Genomic DNA, 15858 nt, shown 5'->3' with positions numbered 1-15858 from the left:
TTTCAAGGATCTGGAGACATGCTATCAATTGGAAGAGAAAGGTAGTGGAGTTCACAAAGGAATGAAAAAAGGAGTATTCACCGGCGTGAGGGTATCCCTTGCACCTAACGTGTTTTAAGCTTGGGACGTCAAGCTAATGACGAAAAATAAGCGCTGGATGGGAGACAGCCCATCATTTTTAATCAGATTTTGTTTTGTAGAATTTAATTTATTTCTATTCAAGACCATCCTCAAGAGGAATTTTCTACTCAAGTGTAACCCTCACATGAATATATATATATATATATATATATATATATATATATATATATATATATATATATATATATATATATATATATATATATATATATATATATTGTTTTCAATAAACAAGTTTATAGCTGTTTTATTTTTTTCAGATTTATAAGTTTAGCACTTTAGCATTGAACAGATGATCCAAAAGAAACTTGATCATCACAATAGAAACTAGAAAGTTGAAGGTGAAGGATGAGAAAAAAATCAACGGACTTGTACTCAACCTGCAAATACCTCATCTAGTAAGGTTTGAGCCAAATATTTCTGTCATTCACTTTTCTTTCTTTATGAATGTATCCATGCATTATTATTTTATCTGGTTTGACCTACACACACTGAGGAAGTATTTTGTTTATAATTTTGAGCCTTTTTAAACCACAATGTAGTAATATGTATATCCATTGCTAACCACTTTGAGCCTTAGCCTTTTTTTCGGTGACATAGTGTAAAATTCTTAACCATATATGACTTGAAAGATTTTTTTGTTCTACCTTCTATTTGGAGTAAGGTAAAAGTATAGTTCCTAAAGTATATGGAAAATATTAAGTTTGGGGTTGCTCTTGGAAGTGAGTAAAGTTTAAAGTTTAGGGTTGGGGTACTAGAGAATATGGTCCAAAATTTTAAAAAAATTGTGAAAAAAAGAAGTCGAAAAAGACACTTCTTCAAAGAAAAAGAGAAAATAAAAGAATGATATTATAAGAAGGACCCAAACTCTCTAGTACCGTCATAAAGGAACAAATAGGCATGATGATAGAAGGTGAACTAGGCACCTAACTTCAAAGGTTTAAACCTACTTTCTTCAAAATATCCTACCCAAACATAAGCCAAGTTAAACCCTAAAAAGACCTCTAATGTGTGTGTTGTGATTTCTATGATGAACTCTATTAGAAAATGGTCAAGCTAAGTATAATTAATTTTGTATGTTGATTGAGAGACCACATTATCCATTAAGTGAGTTATAGTGAGCTGAGAGACAGGTTGAGTACTCGTCAATATTGAGGACTATTTCTGAATTCGTCGGATAGAAGTTGGAAGCTAGAATAATGGTCAGGTAAAAGAAATATTTAATTTGATGATGCTTGATTTTTATTGTGTGACTTGTTGTATGTTGAAACGTGCAGTTGTAGGTGAGTTACTTGAGGATAAGCAATGATTCATGTTTGGGTTGTGATGACAGTCCGTCATTGCATATATTTAGTCGAACAATCAGAGAAAAACAAGTGAAAATTGAGCTAAAATGAATAAGAATGACCAATGAATGAGGAAAAAAATAGCTAAGTGTGAAAATTTTCAAGTTAGTAAAAAATTGAGTGAAAATGGAGCAAAAGCGTGCATCCACTGGAATAATCACACCAGCATCAGGCGCGCGATAGTGACATAATGGCTACAACGCGCGCGTGATGTAAGGTATGACGCGCACGATAGGAACTTTTTCTGGGTTTTTCTGACGCGTTTTGGTACATCCTGACGCCTTTAAAAGGGGATTATTTTTCACTTTCATAAGGGTTACGAAATTCAGAGATCAAGTAATGATTTTGAGAGCACAAGTGGTGATTTTTAGAGAATTTGAAGTCATTGGAGGCCATTACTTCAAGGGATTTCACATGTTATCTTTATTTATTAATTGTGGTATTGTTAATTTCATTATGAGTAGCTAAGCTCCTCTAGGTTAGGTTGTGTTATGACGAACCTACTTCTATATTGTTGGATTCTATATTGATTTGACTATTGTATGAACGTTTTTATCTATAATGTCATTCAATTGCTTATTATTCTTAATGCTTTTATGGAGGTACTCTTTTAATTTTATTTTGGGCACATAGGGAATACTGACCATTAGTCCATGTGTTGGACCAGGGCAATTGTTGTACTTACGCTGGTTGAATAGGAATAGGATACCTTGAGTAGTGGCATAGGAATTAACATTCTATACATCGCCTAACCCTACTTATACTGACAGACTAGGGATAGAAAGCTCTGATTAGTGGTTAGTGAGTTATTTTGTGAGGGATCGATTATAAATTTTTTGTTAATTCGTCGTGGTGTAATAGTGATAAGACCATTCATACAAGGCATCAAAATCAACAATAGAGGAATAGGGGATTCTAGAACACAACCTGACCATTTTCGTGATATTGTTTACTCGTTTATTTAATTTTCACGCTGAAACTCGAATGAAAAAACCTATTTTACTAGTTTTCTATATATTGCACACATTTTGTCTTGCTTTAAGGAAGTCCGTGTGGATTTGATCTTTTTATTACTTCGACATTATCAATACACTTGCCGAGAAGTCATTAGTGGGCATGTGATGACAGGTGTTATTTGACATTTTGTAACCGTGTTATAGAGCAGGATATGTTTCGTGTGAGTGACACCTTATGTGGTTGTAATTTTTTTTAATTATGCGTTAAAGTTGTATGCAGGGTTTAAGGGTGTTACATTTAACACAATGATATGCTCTGAAACCAAAATCTTGGTTTTATACTCGATTAATCAATAACCTGTGAGATTTTACCACCATACTGATCTCGAAACGAAATAAGCTTTTAACCCCGGGATTAGGCATGACAATATAACCCGTAACCGCAGGTACCCACCCGAACCCACCCTGAAGTTGACGGGGAAAACCCTCTTTGATTGGGTTTGGATTCAGGTTTGGGTTTTCCCCCATTATAAAATATGGGGACAAGTCGGGTAATGGGGACACTAGTATCCACCCTGAACCCGCTCCCGAATCCGCCACGTTTATTCTATTATGTACATTATTATTTATTTTTGATAATTTAGGATATTAAATATTTGGTCAATGTTTTGATATTTTAATTTGAATTTATTATTTAAAATATTTGAAATATATGTATGTAATTTTTTTAGAATGTTTTATTTTATTATTTGTAATGTAATTTTATTTTGAAAATAAATAAATATTTCTATCAAAAAAATTGATTTCACTAAATGAATGGTGGCGGGGCGAGGATACCCGAACCCAACCCGAACTTGTTTGGGACGGGTTTGGCTTTTGATTCTTAATCCCCATTTGGATTTAGGACGGGGAACGAGGACTATTTGAGGATTCAGGTTTGGGTTTGGGGGATGTAAAAACCGTCCCCGATCCGCCCCGTTGCCATGCCTACCTGGGATAAGCATTAAACTAAAGTTGGTTTTATCATGGGCTAACAAAGAACCTATGAGATTTTACCACTGATTGATCTCGAACCTAAATAAGAGATTTGATCACACAAATCGTAAACTAAAGCTTTTTATAGGTATGGTTTCGAACCAAAACAAACAATCCTTAAGCGGATAAAATATGCAGCCAAGGTTAAAATAAAACTTCCTTGGTGAACTTACAAAATTATCCTTCTAGAATTACACTTTCCTCACTCACAACAGGAATTTCTCAAAAAAACACTTCGACTAAACTTTTAGTGTGAGAAACTAAATGAAAAGAAAAGTTTATGTATATATATATATATATATATATATATATATATATATATATATATATATAGAGAGAGAGAGAGAGAGAGAGAGAGAGAGAAGTGTGAAATAAAACACGTTTCTGGATGTTAAAAAGAGTGAAAAGGAACCTCCATTTATAGGCTAGAGGTTGGAACAAAAAAGGAAATGATTTTAAGTTTTTTTATGACTTGCTTGTCGATGGCAACAAAAACCAATTATTTGGTTGCCTCCAAATTAATCGATTACCAGGTTAAAAATGAAAAAAAAACATGTTATTTAGCCATTACACCTCATTAAGACATTTTCTTAATCGCTTAGGACACATTTTTGAACTAAACCAATCGATTGGTTCATTGTGCTAATAGATTGGCATAGAAAAAAGTTTGCCCAGAGCTTTTCAAACAACTTCCAACTCATTTCGCAAGACTTCAAGATATTTTTGAAAATGTTTTCTTGAAAAATTTAGTTTAAAATATATTTTTGTGTGTGTGTGATTAGCCATGCACTTTTATGAGAATGCTCTTATGCTTTACAAATTCTTCACAGACACACAATATTAATATACTAAAAACTTATTCTAACCTTTATTTTCCAAGAAATTTTTTAGAAACATTATTTTTTATTACAATATTGTTAAAATTTCAGAAGGTCACAATCCAACCCCTTTTTTGTGACATTCCTTTTTCCAACAATTGGTATCAAGTTTCACCTCTGAAATAAAATAACACTCAACCGTGTTAGAGTTGAACGATCATATCAGGAACATCTGAATTAACAAAATTCACAGCTGGAAGTGGAACTTCATACATGCATCCATATTTCAATGGATCATATTACTACCAATGGAAAGTAAATATGAGATTGTTTCTACTTTCTAAAGACAACAACATGTGGCCAGTAGTAGAAAACGGTAACTTCATATACATGACCACTCAAAATGAAACTACAACATAAATTTCAAAACCTCAGGCAGAATGGTCCAAAGAAGAAAATGACAAGGTACTTCTGAACTTAAAAGCTCAATTTATTTTATCATGTGCTCTTAGTAGGGAAGAATATGATAGAATTGAAGAATGTACAACTGTAAAAGAAATATGAGATTCTCTCAAAATACATCATGAAGGAACCAATCATGTTAAAGAGGAAATAATTGACACGGGAGTCAGAAAGTTTGAAACCTTTGAAATCAAGGAAGAAGAAACAATGGATGAAATGTTTGAAAGATTACCCGTCATCGTAAATGAACTCATATCCCTTGGGAAACCTACATTTCTCATGAAAGAGTCAGAAAAATTCTAAGATGTCTCCCAAAAATTTGGAGATCTATGGCTTTACCTATCTAGGATTGGCGGGAGAAAAAAAACCTATGGGCTTACCATCGACATTTCCTTTAATCCCAATACTCTTCATTCAAACACCATGCAGAGTCGTAAAAAATTTAGCAATGTTTTCTTGACATTTTTCTTCTTCATAGTCTTCTTTATTAGACCAAATGTATTTATTTCTCATCTTGTTCCCACCATGATTGCATAATATTTTAGCAAGATTTCAGTGGTAAGTGAAAGGTGAGAAGAAACTTAGGGTGTGGAAGTGAAACAATTGAAAAAGAGCAGACTTTGGATACTGAAACTAAAAGACATAATCTGGTTAGGATGGAAAAAGCAAGTGAAGTTGTCCCTATGATGTGGGCCCATAGTATATCACTCCTACAAAAATTTATTAATTGTTGTAAACTCATGATGTGAATCCCAAACTAGATCGAAGATTCTAAAATTAAGCAGCATCAAGGGCTTTTGTAAAGATATGTGACAAATGTTTATCAGTTCAAACATACTCAAGGGAGACCTTCTTGACTTTAATAAGCTCTATGATAAAATAATGGCATATATCAATATGCTTGGTTCATTTGTGTTGGACATGGTTGTTATGGATATTAGCATTCATGTTTTCATAATAAAATGTCAAGAAATCTTGTGTAACATCATACTCTTGAAGCATATGTTTCATCCATAACATTTGAGCCTAACTGCTTCCAATAACAATCTTCTTTTGTAGTTGAAAAGGAGAATCAATTTTTCTTTTTACTGAACCAAGAAATCAGATTATTTCTAAGAAAGAAACATCTACCATATGTGTTTTTTCATTTCTTTAGCATTTTCCGCCCGATCAACATTAGAATACCTCACCAACGAGGATATTGTCTAAAAATAATACAATATACCATATTTAGATAACTCATTTATGTATTTGATAATACATATAACTTGAGTGATATGGATAACCTTTGGCTTTTCATTGTAGAAAACATGTACTCCCACAAAGAAGGTAGTATCAGGGTGACTAGTAGTGAGATACAAAATATTAACAATCATACTTATGTAGAGTCTTTGATCAAAAGAAACTCCTTGTTAATCCTTTGACAACTTGACATGAGCGGCAACAACTATGCGTTTGTGGAGAGTATTCTTCAAGCAAAATTTCTTTAAAATATTCTTGGCATATTTACTTTGCGAAATAAAAATACCATATTCCATTTGTTTCACTTGGAAGCCAAGGAAATATGTAAGCTCAACGACCATGCTTATTTCAATTTCAACATGCATTTGTTGAACAATATGATCCACCATCTTGCTTCATATCACTTCTAACACAATATCATTGGTATATATCTAAGCTACCAAAAGTTTCCATTATCTTTCTTTACAAAAAAATCTCTTTTTAATTTCGCCACGAACATAAAGATTCATTGTAAGAAGTTTTGCGATTTTTTCATACCAAGCTCTTGGACCTTGTTTGAGACCATATAAACTAAAGCCTTTTTTATTTTGTAGATGTGGTTAGGAAGGCATGAATCATAAAAATCCTTAGGTTGTTCAACATATACTTCCTTATTCAAGTACCCCTTAAGGATGCCACTTTTCACATGCATCGGGTAGAGTTTATACCAAAGGAGACAAAACAAGGCAAGTAATAATCTGATAGCTTCAAGACAAGCAACATGAGCAAATAACTCATTGAAATCGACCCCTTCAATCCAAGTGTAGCCTTGAGCTATCAGACGGGTTTTATTTCTAGTAACATATCCATCTTCATCGGACTTATTCTCGTAAATACATTTAGTGCCAATAATATTATTATTATTAGGTCTACGAACAAGCTCCCATGTCTCATTTTCACATACAATTTTGAGTGAATGTGTGAGTCAAAATGATATAAATTAATAGATGAACGATTAGGTAAATAATAATTAAATGACACAAAAAATTGTAACCTAGTTCACGAAGATCTTTTCCTTTTTCTTAATACTTCCCGTGAGTTTCAATAAAAGCTTCTCTTGAATCAGAGATCCACTCACTTCCACTCAAACATCCTCTGAAGCATTTGTAAGTAACAAGAACATGAACGTGACAAACTTCACGAATACAAAAAAACTACATCTCTCTTTAAATGGCGGAGAACAACAAAGGACAAAGTTTAATACAAGCAAAATACACATCAAGACTCGATGTTCAATAACTCAGAATGTCTGTGTAAAGTCCCCATTTATACGTGGGGATCTTTATATAGCAACCAATCCTTCTAGAAGGACCATTAGGTTTTCCCAAATAAATCACTAGTAATATCCAATCTTGAATAAGATAAATCTTTTCAAAATAAGTGATGTAGTTTCTACAACAAAATATATATTTTCAAACAAAATCATAAAATCTGAAAGAAAATAACACACTATCCAAATATGGTATGATCATTAAAGATCCTGCTGAATCTGAAACAAAATCTTTCCAAAAATAACACATCAATGGATAACTGAGTCAATGTGTATCAACAATTTATTTGAGATCATACTTCACATTTTATCAATAAAAAAATACATATGTAATAACAAAAATATATAAAACACATGAGAAAATGAAAAAAAAAATTATATTGAATTGGATTTCCTTTAATATTTCTTTTATTTCTAAATTTTTTAGCCTTACAAATCAATTAAGTCATATAATATTTTTTATAATTATTATAATAACTACAATATGTCGGCAAGCTCCCTCTAAGCTAATATTGGTGGGGAAGTCTACCATTAATTGTATCACAAATCTTCTGTCTTCCTTTTTCTATAGAGTTGGAGCAGTCTTTGTCCTATGTCTAAGACTATATAGGAAATTTTTTATTATAATTTTTAAAAGGAACTACATGATTATCATCAATTAAATGAACTCCTTGAAACGTTTACAATATTGTTTATATAAAAAATTATATGAACAACCCGTTGAGGGGAGACATGATTTCACATATAGTAATATACAAATGATTGTTGTAAATTATGGAAGGCGTTTATTAATTTTTTATTAGTTAAAATTTATCTTTAAAAAATAAATAAATAAAATATCATAAATTCGAATTTATATTTATACCTTTGATATTTTTGTACGACTAACATTTTATATCGAAAAATTAGTAAAAAAAATTGTACGTACGATCAAAATGGGAGCCAACTAATGTCATTAAAAGTGATATTGAAGAAAAATGGATGGTCCATTGGTATTAATTTCAGAAAATTATTTGTTTTCTATTTGTCACTTCGTACCTTTTGAAACCTTACGTGTCTTCAAAATCTCAAAAAGAAAAAGTGTATTTTACGTGGAAAAAACGAATTTTTTTTTTAAATATTCAGAAATTTTAAAAAAATTTCAAAAATATCCAATTTTTCAAAATAATTACACAAATGGCCAAAATTGGCCATTTTTTACACTTAGGCGCCACCCTAGTTGGCGCCTACCCTTAATGGGTAGGGCAAGTCGCCACTAGGGTGGCGCCTATGCCCAATCCATTTTTTTTTTTTTTTTTTTTTTTTAATGTTTTTTTTTTTTTTTTAAATTTTTTTTTATTTATAAATTTATGTTTTTTATTAAGTATATTAATTTATGTTCACACGTATATATAAATAAATTTTTTTATTTATATATATATATATATATATATATATATATATATATTAATTTATATATATATATTAATTTATATATATATATATTAATATAATTTATAAGTAATTAATATTATTTGAAAATTTTTGGAAAAAAAATTAATTTATATATGTATAAAGATATGATAGACAATATTTTTAAAGATAAAGATAAAGATATAAAGATAATAAACAGAAAATATTTTTATTTAAATAATAGACAAGGCAAATATTACAAAGATATGATTAATCACATATGATGCGGTCCCTTGTACGATCCGCACGGGGGAGGTCTAGTTACTCGCCTAGACGGTTCACGTGGTGGTGGTGCTTCCCTATTACCACCCCTTGCCCTAACGCGCCCCCTTGCCGCTTGCCGTTGTGGTTCGGTGGAAGTCCCTTCAGTGCTGTAGGAAAGACGGGTCCCCTCTGCGCCCTCGAAGCTTTGTCTCGGTGGGACAAACTGACTACTGCTGGGTGCGCCCTCGAATTGTGGTCTTTGGTAGTTTAGGGTTGAATCGGGTTGGCCAAAGTGCAATGTTTGTTGTGGTGTGTAGTAGTCCTGTTGGTAGTCCTCTTGTATACCCGTGTCGGGGCTAGGTGGAGGACTGGAAGAGCTTGGGAAATTGTCGTGTTGGAAGTGTTGGGATTGGTGGAAGTATGGGGATTGATATTGTGGTAGGTGTTGGGACTGTTGATGGTGGTGGGAATGTTGAGTTTGTTGTTGGTAGTCTTCATGGTATTGGGATTGAGTTTGTGGTATGTATTGTTGATTTGGTTGGGGGGTGGACATGTGTTGTGGTTGTTGTTGTTGGTAATATGGTGGTGGTGGTTGTTGTTGGTAATAAGGAGGTGGTGGTTGTTGTTGGTAAAATGGTTGTGGTGGTTGTTGTTGGTAATAAGGTGGTGGTTGTTGTTGTTGGGAATACTGTGGTGGTTGTTGTTGTTGGAAATATGGCTGTTGCATCCGGGGATCGTCCAAATAGAACGGGTCAGACACAATCATTTCTGGATTGGTATTTGCTCTATACCATTCCACATATTCCCTTGTCGGCTTCATTTCGTTGGGCGCCACCGGAAATTGTAGAACATAGTGGGCACGGTCTTTCCACATTTTTCGAAAGTCCTTAGCAAATTCCTTCCAATTTTGGGCATACCACTGGTGGCTGACTTTTTTTAGATGCCAAGGTTCCATGGACATTGGGGGGCCTGGGATGTCTTGATGCATTCCGAATTGAAGCTTGACACGGTCACTTTGGTGCATCTCCACAGTGGTGAACCGCATTATGGCCGTTTTTGCTGTCCAAACAGCTGCATCTTCGGGGTTGGGTTGATGTTCCAATCCCAAATATGGCCTCCAAATAAACTGCAAAGAAAAAAGTAAATATGTTATTTATCGAGAATGCATGACATTAAAAAATCAGTTAGAAGTTGAGTGATTTAGTGGTAATACATCCTGTGCTCGGAGACGATCCAACAGTTGACGATAAAATATAATTTTATTTTTGGGGGTAAGACTGTAATCCAGACCGGTTGTAATGAACCTAAACAAAAAAAGATAAATAATATTAGTTACAAATACGTATAGAATAAATATATACAAAATGAAATAAGATCATAAATTTACCTAGTTGCGTAGGGGAAGGAGTAGTCATTAGGATTTTCTGGGGCTAGCCTCGGCAATCTCCACCACCCCCATGTTTGAAGCAAAAAAGCACATCCGGAAAATGTACAGTGCTCATTTTGTGCATTTTTACACAAAGAGCTATATAGGAATGCTAACACTGCAGAACCCCAACTATATGTGCTTATTCTATCAATGTCCCCGAGCAAACTCAAGTACATAAAATTTATGCTATTTCCCGTCCCTTCGGGAAATAGCAAGTTCCCAAACAATAGCATAATGTAAACCCGGGTTTTTATGACTTTTTCTTGTTCGGAGGATTCCTCAGTCAAAGTTATGGAGTCGTGGTACAATTGTAGGCTAGATAATTTAATACCCTGACCCCTTGCTTTGGCAGACCCCTCACCCTCGACCAGATCTACCCCCAACATTTGAACACATATTTGGTTAGGCTGTTGAACATTTCCGGTGACAGGCTTACCATCTATTCTAAGACCTAAAAGCATGTACACGTCCTCTAATGTGACGGTACATTCACCAGTTGGTAGGTGAAAGGTGTGTGTCTCAGGTCTCCAACGTTCACACAGAGCCAAAATGAATTTGGCATCAATGGTGGCATTTACGACATGCATTACATGACCGAAACCCGCACGCTCTATGTAAGGTACGCACCATGGGTCTGGATAAGGCATTGGGTGTGAACGTTGACGAAATTTCTTGGGATCCTTTAAAAACAAACAATATAAAAAATTATTATATTGGACTTTTAAAAACTAATTACAAACATACGAAAGAGGCAATGTTCAAGAAGAACTTACAAATGAGGCAATGTTTGCCCTAGTTCCTCTGTGTTCTTGGCCCATGGTAAGAAGCGACATGACTGCAATGTAGGAAGAAGCTTGGTGGATGAGAAGTTTCGCCTGAGTTCTCTGAATAAAAGTGTTAGTGGTAGATGAAAACTTGCAAGAATGACCCCCTATTTATACTCTTTTTCAAGTAAACTGAATATGCAAAAATGTGACAAGTTTAAGGCATGCGTGGTAGTGTTGGCATGCATTGGTGGAATCTGATGATGCAGAAACGTGACAAGTGTGAGGCATGCGTGGGAATCTTGCAGAATAGGTGCAGACTACGTGGCAGTGTTGGCATGCATAGGTGCAGACTAGGTGGGAGTTGTCATGTCTTGGGGAAGACTTGGTGGAATCTGATGATGCAGAAACGTGACAAGTGTGAGGCATGCGTGGGAATCTTGCAGAATAGGTGCAGACTACGTGGCAGTGTTGGCATGCATAGGTGCAGACTAGGTGGGAGTGGTCATGTCTTGGGGAAGACTTGGTGGAATCTGATGATGCAGAAACGTGACAAGTGTGAGGCATGCGTGGGAATCTTGCAGAATAGGTGCAGACTACGTGGCAGTGTTGGCATGCATAGGTGCAGACTAGGTGGGAGTTGTCATGTCTTGGGGAAGACTTGGTGGAATCTGATGATGCAGAAACGTGACAAGTGTGAGGCATGCGTGGGAATCTTGCAGAATAGGTGTCACACTGTACAGGTCAGATGAGAAGTTAAGTGTCACAGAGATAGTAGAATCCAATTTTAGCTTTGATATCCCCCAAAAATTTATTTAACGGTTGAAATTTGACTTTCAAATATTCATTATTGTGGTGTACGCGTGCACTTTCAAATATTTATCAAAAAGAAAAACAAATAATTATATTGTAATTAAATTATTTTATGTTTTATTACAACTTTAAATTGAATACTTCATTTAGTTACGCCATACTAATTGGCGTATATGTGTTATAAAAGTACAAAAAGTCCAAAACACCTGCATGGGAATCTCTGAGACTAAGCTCAGGCTAGGTGGATAGGTTGGCATGCATTAGTACAGACTAGGTGGGAGTGTTGCATTCAAGGGTGTGACACGTGTAAGGCATGCGTGGGAATCTCTGAGACTTGGTGGTGAAGACTTGGTGGTCAAGTTTTACCATGCATGCCTGTTCCCCATCAAGTCTTCACCACCAAGTCTCAGAGATTCCCACGCATGCCTTACACGTGTCACACCCTTGAATGCAACACTCCCACCTAGTCTGTACTAATGCATGCCAACCTATCCACCTAGCCTGAACTTAGTCTCAGAGATTCCCATGCATGCCTGTTGCCCATCAAGTCTTCACCACCAAGTCTCAGAGATTCCCACGCATGCCTTACACGTGTCAAGGGGGTGGTAAATTAAAAATGTTGGATAAATATATGGAGGGATTAAACTCCCCTCACTGATAAAGAGATTCTTAAAATCGTGTTAGTAGTTTCTTACAAATAAAGTAAAATAGTGATTATGTGTTTAAAATAATATTCAATCTTATTTACGCTTAATTATTTATTTTAAATAAGATTCCCACGCATGCCTCACACTTGTCACATTTTTTTTGTCATCAGAATCCACCAAGTCTTCCCCAAGACAAGACAAGTCCCACCTAGTCTGCACCAATGCATGCCAAGACTACCACCTAGTCTGCACCAATGCATGCCAACACTACCACCTAGTCTGCACCTATTCTGCAAGATTCCCATGCATGCCTTCCACGTGTCACACCTTTGCATCATCAGATTCCACCAAATCTTCCCCAAGACAAGACAAGTCCCACCTAGTCTGCACCAATGCATGCCAACACTACCACCTAGTCTGCACCAATGCATGCCAACACTACCACCTAGTCTGCACCTATTCTGCAAGATTCCCATGCATGCCTTCCACGTGTCACACCTTTGCATCATCAGATTCCACCAAGTCTTCCCCAAGACAAGACAACTCCCACCTAGTCTGCACCAATGCATGCCAACACTACCACCTAGTCTGCACCAATGCATGCCAACACTACCACCTAGTCTGCACCTATTCTGCAAGATTCCCATGCATGCCTTCCACGTGTCACACACATATCTTCACAGCAATCTTCACACACATATCTTCACAGCAATCTTCAGTAAGATTCTTGCAGTATAAATATTCACACACATTTTCGCAAAGGTATTCACAATATCTTCACACCAATCTTCACAAAACCTTGACAATATCTTCACAAAACCTTCACAAAACCTTCACAAAACCTTCACAATGTCTTCACAAAACATGTCATCTTCTTCACAATACAAAGTCAAAGCTCACGTCAACGGTGAGACTTATGAATGTGATATGTCTGGCTTCCTATTTAGAAACACCGAATGCACTCGGTTTTGTCTAAATAGAGGAGCTGACTTCTCTTATCTGAAAAGGAAGATTGAGTCCAAACTAAGACAACCCGTGTCCCAAATTTTTTATCAACAACCTTTTTTTTCAGAAAACAACTCTGTCAAGTTTTATAAGTCATTGATTCAAAATGACATGGAGACACAATACATGCTTCGTAACCATGAGTACTCTGGTTACGAATACATAGTGTTGTACATTGTGTTGGAACAACCTCAACCAACTCAGAATATTCAATCACAGGTTATTGATCCTGTGATTGATGACGAACAAGATGCTGAGCACCACGTTGAAGACGATGTGGTTGATGATGCTGAAGACGTGGTTGATGACTTGGTGAACCGTCATTCTGAAGACGAAGACCAACCTCAAATACCTATAGCGCAACGCTACTCACCTCCTGCGCACTTCACAACACTTAACTTGGGCGAGGATGAGCCCTCATCAGATATGTTCTACAACCCATATATGAGGTCTGATGAGGACTTAAAGAAGGGTGACCAATTTCGGACCAAGGAAGAGTGTCTGTTAGCAATAAAGAACTGGCACTTGAAAAATTGTGTTGACTTCGATGTTATCAAATCAAATCCGGAAAGATACGTTATTGTATGCAAAAATCCGGAGTGTGGATATAGGTTGATGGCATCGTACAAGAAGAAGCATAATGCGTGGGTGATAGGGTCCATATCTCAATCTCACATTTGCGTCAACACCAACATGGCACAGGATCATCGCAAACTTAGCCATGACATGATCTGCCATTCCATATTACCTCTAGTTGAGGCTGACCCGTCACTGAAGGTCAAAACAATTATCTCCCATTGTGTGGCTGTTTTCAAATATACACCGTCATACAGAAAGGCTTGGTTAGCGAAAACCAAGGCAATTGAACTGGTGTACGGTAACTGGGAGGAATCATACAAACAACTACCACGCTACCTGGCTGCACTACGATTGTATTCACCTGGGACGGTTACTATAATGGAGACCTTGCCTGCACAATCCCCTGACGGAACTCGTCTAGAAGGTAATGGAATTTTCCACAGACTTTTCTGGGCATTCCGTCCATGCATCATCGGGTTCACATTCTGCAAACCACTTGTCCAAGTCGATGGAACTTGGCTGTATGGGAAATACAAAGGATCGTTACTGATGGCGGTCGCACAAGATGGCAATTCAAATATTTTCCCAATAGCCTTTGCATTGGTGGAAGGAGAAACGGCTGCTGCATGGAGTTTCTTCCTTAAGAATCTTCGAACGCACGTGACTCCACAAGCTGGCATCTGCGTTATTTCTGACAGGCACGCCTCAATAGACAGTGCATACAATAATCCAGCAAATGGCTGGCATGACCCCCCGTCTACCCATGTTTACTGCATCAGGCATATTGCCCAAAATTTTATGCGGGAGTTCAAGGATAACTTCTTGAAGCAACATTTGATAAACGCGGGGTATGCCTTAAACCAACCTGGATTCCAATACTATCGCCGGGAAATAGTGTTGGCAAATTCTGATGCAGGGAGGTGGATCGATAATATCGACCGAGCGAAGTGGACTAGATCATATGACGATGGGGTGAGGTGGGGCCACATGACAACAAATCTTGTGGAATCAATGAACGGCGTGTTTAAGGGCATACGTAACCTCCCGGTAACCGCATTGGTGAGTGCGACGTATTTTCGGATGGCAACGTTGTTCGTAACAAGAGGCAGGCGCTGGAATGAAGTGTTGCAGACGAGTCAGGTATATAGTGATGCCTGCATGAAGTTTATGAGGCAGGAATCTGCCAAAGCCAGCAGCCATCGGGTTACGGAATTCGACCGCCATGGCCACACTTTCAGTGTCAAGGAAACAATTGACCACAACCAAGGGCTGCCCAGACAAGAGTATAGGGTCCTAATACCAGACCGTTGGTGCGACTGTGGTCAATTTCAGGCGTATCGTATGCCTTGTTCCCATGTCATTGCAGCGTGTTCACACAGCCACTTCGATGCATTATCGCTAGTGTCTCCAATCTACAAAGTTGCAACATTGCTCAATGTATACGACAATCCCTTTCCGGTGGTAGCATTGGAGGCGTATTGGCCAGAGTATGACGGGGAAATTGTTTGGCACAACGAATCGATGCGGCGGAATAAAAGTGGTCGCCCAAATAGCAGGCGCATTAGAACTGAAATGGACGTCGCAGAGAAAATGCAGAGGAAGTGTAGCATATGTAGACAACTAGGGCATAATAAGAACAAATGTCCATATCGTGGA

The 15858-nt window shown here is 36.7% G+C and overlaps 1 protein-coding gene across 1 annotated transcript; it reads right to left on the bottom strand.

Annotated features, from left to right (window-relative positions):
• Window positions 1–8917: 8917 nt before the first annotated feature.
• Window positions 8918–11066, bottom strand: LOC127105895 (protein MAINTENANCE OF MERISTEMS-like). Its single transcript, XM_051043104.1, has 3 exons — window positions 10353–11066; window positions 10179–10269; window positions 8918–10091 (listed from the first exon to the last, which is right to left on the bottom strand). Exons 1-3 carry the CDS (start codon window positions 11039–11041, stop codon window positions 8976–8978), a joined length of 1896 nt encoding a protein of 631 aa, XP_050899061.1. The 5' UTR covers window positions 11042–11066; the 3' UTR covers window positions 8918–8975.
• Between the last annotated feature and the right edge of the window lie 4792 nt (window positions 11067–15858).

The sequence above is a fragment of the Lathyrus oleraceus genome, chromosome 7 (genome assembly GCF_024323335.1).
Source record: "Lathyrus oleraceus cultivar Zhongwan6 chromosome 7, CAAS_Psat_ZW6_1.0, whole genome shotgun sequence".
NCBI lineage: Eukaryota > Viridiplantae > Streptophyta > Magnoliopsida > Fabales > Fabaceae > Lathyrus > Lathyrus oleraceus.
Note: the sequence above shows the minus strand (reverse complement) of the source record. Positions and strands in the feature narration are given on the sequence as shown.